Source organism: Perca flavescens, chromosome 15 (genome assembly GCF_004354835.1).
Source record: "Perca flavescens isolate YP-PL-M2 chromosome 15, PFLA_1.0, whole genome shotgun sequence".
NCBI lineage: Eukaryota > Metazoa > Chordata > Actinopteri > Perciformes > Percidae > Perca > Perca flavescens.
In genome coordinates, this window is record NC_041345.1 from 31,094,756 (window position 1) to 31,098,183 (window position 3,428).

Here is a 3,428-nt window from a genome sequence, read left to right on the forward strand (position 1 = left end):
TGTATTGGATTAATTCATTTGTAGCTCCAATTAAACTGCAAATGTATATTGAAACTACATTATATGGGCAGATTCAACATGTTATGTCTTGCAGGAAAGGGAATACCAAATGAACTGGCTAAAGAAGGGTGTCCTGCAAAACTTCCCGAGGATCTTCTGCCTGGTGGTTCTGTTGCAGCTGACCTGTATCAGCAGGAAATGGGATCCGCGTTGAAAAGGGAATCCATTTTTGGATGCGATCCTTTCCCCTCAGAAGAGGCCCAACAATGGACTGAAACTGAGTTTGGTTCTCACTTTGACATGTTATCACTGTACGAAAATGTGGTTCACCATAACTACGGCCCTTTTAAAGATGCAGTTAGGTCTCTTATTGATATCACCAGAAGGTGTGTGTGACCTGCAGTGGTCAATAAAGAAGCAGTATACTTCCAAAAATAACATTTATTACAGAGGAAACTGTAAAAATGGTTTCAGTCCATAACAAGATAAATTGCACTAACAATGCAAAGTAACTGATTGTTTACAATGAATACACAGCACTTACAATCTTTGTTTCTTTGTAAAGTCTTTGTTTTAAATGTAATTGTCATGTAATGAAGTTGAGCTTTTGTCTAAAAATGTAGCTCATCAGATAACAATAAAGAACATAACATCAGTTAATCTGTTTGAAGTACTTCCTTTATAAACTGTTGTTTTAAAAGGTCAATTGCCGTTAGGAACAACTGCTCCATTCCAAAATGTTTTATAAAACATCAAACGGGAATAAACATTATAACCACGTATCGAACCAATGTGATAATGAAAAATGCAAACCAGAGATGGTTAGACATGTTCCTGGAAAGCTGCAGGTTGTCATTCCAACATAACACCACAACAGATGATTTTATTAACAAGTTCATCTTCCTCTGAGAAAACAGATTAATAAAATCAACAGCTGTGGTGTTTGCTAAAATGCAAACTTTGCAGCCTCTTTAGCTTTCCAGTAACATAGATGCCATCCTTGCTGAAACAATGTTATATGCTTTATTCGGTTTGTATCTCCTTGAAAGAAGACAGGAAAGCAGAAAGACCCCTTTACCTGGTGCACCTTGGAGTCAAACTCTTGAGCTCTGCATTTCAGACAGTGATCTGCGGTTAACAGCCACTGCTCCACACATGTTCGGCATCCAACCAGAGAATCACAGCATGTGGAATTCATGGGCTCTTCCATTAGAGCTGCAAGGTTGTAATCAAACAAAAATATGCAGAATGACATTTAATAGTTTATTTCAATATAAAAAAGGAAATTAACATGTACTGTATATGTACCTACTTGTTACATACATACCTTTACAGATTAGACAGGTGAAGGCTTCCTTTAAAGTGTGCAGACAAGCATCTGGCATTACTGTTGTGGTTTTGGACTTTGCAAGCTCAGACAGCTGGTTTATGGTTGTAGTGATGTCTTGGAGGCTCTCTGCAGCTTGCTTTAGTTGGTTGATTTTACCAATGACCTCTTGTGCACTCAAACTGTCTTCAGCCATTCGACTTAAATGTAGGATCAGAAAAGAAATTATTCAAGATGTATTAAAATGGTGTATACTGTATGAAGACATGATTAAACATCTTTTTCTGAATATTTTACTCTGTAATAGTGTCAACCTAAGATACATTCTCTTAGTTGTTGTAAATTTACATTTCTGTTGGGCAAATAGTCTTATAATTAAATCATAATGAATAAATTAATGACCAAGACTCAAAACTGATTCCTGTTCCTTGTGTGCCAGTGTAAGGCACTGGCACACAATGTAACTCACATATCTCAAATCTATATTTAATTTTTTACATTCATATATGATTTTGCCTTCACATGAAATGTTGTATTACCTTGCTTTGGCTCTTCTTCCATTCTGGAACTCTACAAAGTCATATTCAGAGATGGCGTAGATTTTTCTGGAGTTCTGTTTCCAGTATTGGGAACCTTAGGAATCAGAAAGTATTTACTTCACTTTTGTATTTAAAATCAACACTAATTACAAAACACAAATTACAAGCAACATTCTGATCATAAAACTTACTTCTTGTGCCATCTGAGTCCACTATTTCATTTCCTTGGCTGTCTGTCAGGGTAATTGGCTCATCACAGCCTAATGCATCCTTCACCTTTGCTGTTATTCGTTCAACAGTTGCATCAGCTTCCAAAAAGCGAATGACAACTGTCCTGGAAGTACCGAGCTTGTCATTCACTATGTCAGCAACATGGATTGACCTGTGGATAAACCAGACTATCACACATGTGGGCCTAAAATTATATTAATATTTTAGCTACAGGATGACATTTTAGCAGCAGCGTTCAGTTGCATATTTAACATGTAACCTTTGGAAGGATCTTGCAGGGAACAGGCCAGTAGCTCGTGGAGTTCCAGGGGAAGGTCGTGGTGTTTCGGTGGAAGCAGAAGCGGCAGGTGCGGGGCGGCGCATGAAGGCAAAAGGAACAGCAGCAGTGGGTAGGGCTCTGCTTGCAGGAAGCTGACTTTGATCTGGATCCCCGTGGACCTCGTAATGACCGCGATGTATAAGATTGAGGGTGCAAAAACGTCCAGATGGCTCTGGAAATGTTGCTGTGTTTGCATCATCTGTAATGTACAGACTCCTGCCATTAACCTGTTGAAGTGCATAGAATGAAAAATACCATAAGTTTAAAGAACATTTTAAATAAATGGTAAACTGTAAAAAGACAAATGCTAATCCATCAGATTCATTGTTAGCTTAATAATAATAAAATAAAGTTAGATAGTTAGCAAAGTAGTGTTACTAACATTAGCAAGAACTCATGCTAACTTTAATGTTACCTGTCTAGAAACACATGCCACCAAGCTAACCAAGGCTCTGTGAACTGTGTTGGCAAGTCCACAACATTACGTTATCCTTACAAGACTGTAAATTATAGCTACTTATATATTGTGTAATATATTGAACAATAACAGCACCTGAAATATCCTGCATATCTTGTCCACAGACATGTCATCATCTTTTAATGTAACCCGTTTGCCTCCTCGAAAGAGAACATAACTTTCCATTGTCGTTTGCGCGGACATCCAAACGACAGCGGACCCTCTGCTGACCGCAAGCAAAATTACGAATCCCACTATGGCCACGCCAAGACCCGCCCTACAAAGCAGCTCAATTGGTTGGGGTTAGGCATTTCACCTTGAGTGGTTGAGGTTAGGATAGCCGATTGGTCAGGGGATAGGACCTGTACAAATGGGGTTATGTTACCTTGCGTTCTCATGAACGCCTGGCCAATAAATGCTATTGAAGGGCGGGTCTTGGCGTGGCGGGAGTAACTTCCGGGTCACGAAAAAATACCAATGCAAAATTAAGGAATACGACTTATACACACGTATTTTAATTTCCGAGTTCCATCTACAAACACATCAAAGAAAATC

General features: G+C 38.7%; 1 protein-coding gene across 1 annotated transcript; it reads right to left on the bottom strand.

The window, feature by feature from the left end:
- Positions 1-484: 484 nt before the first annotated feature.
- Positions 485-2,495, bottom strand: LOC114569201 (uncharacterized). Its single transcript, XM_028598999.1, has 5 exons — positions 2,357-2,495; positions 2,058-2,248; positions 1,867-1,960; positions 1,328-1,527; positions 485-1,215 (listed from the first exon to the last, which is right to left on the bottom strand). Exons 1-5 carry the CDS (start codon positions 2,458-2,460, stop codon positions 947-949), a joined length of 858 nt encoding a protein of 285 aa, XP_028454800.1. The 5' UTR covers positions 2,461-2,495; the 3' UTR covers positions 485-946.
- Positions 2,496-3,428: the final 933 nt, after the last annotated feature.

Coding starts and splice junctions, on each gene's coding strand:
- LOC114569201 (XM_028598999.1), bottom strand. CDS start 2,460: ATGCGCCGCCCCGCACCTGCCGCTTCTGCTTCCACCGAAACACCACGA. Junction 2,249..2,356: donor CCTGCAAGATCCTTCCAAAG/GTTACATGTTAA, acceptor GTTTATCCACAG/GTCAATCCATGTTGCTGACA. Junction 1,961..2,057: donor GGACTCAGATGGCACAAGAA/GTAAGTTTTATG, acceptor CTGATTCCTAAG/GTTCCCAATACTGGAAACAG.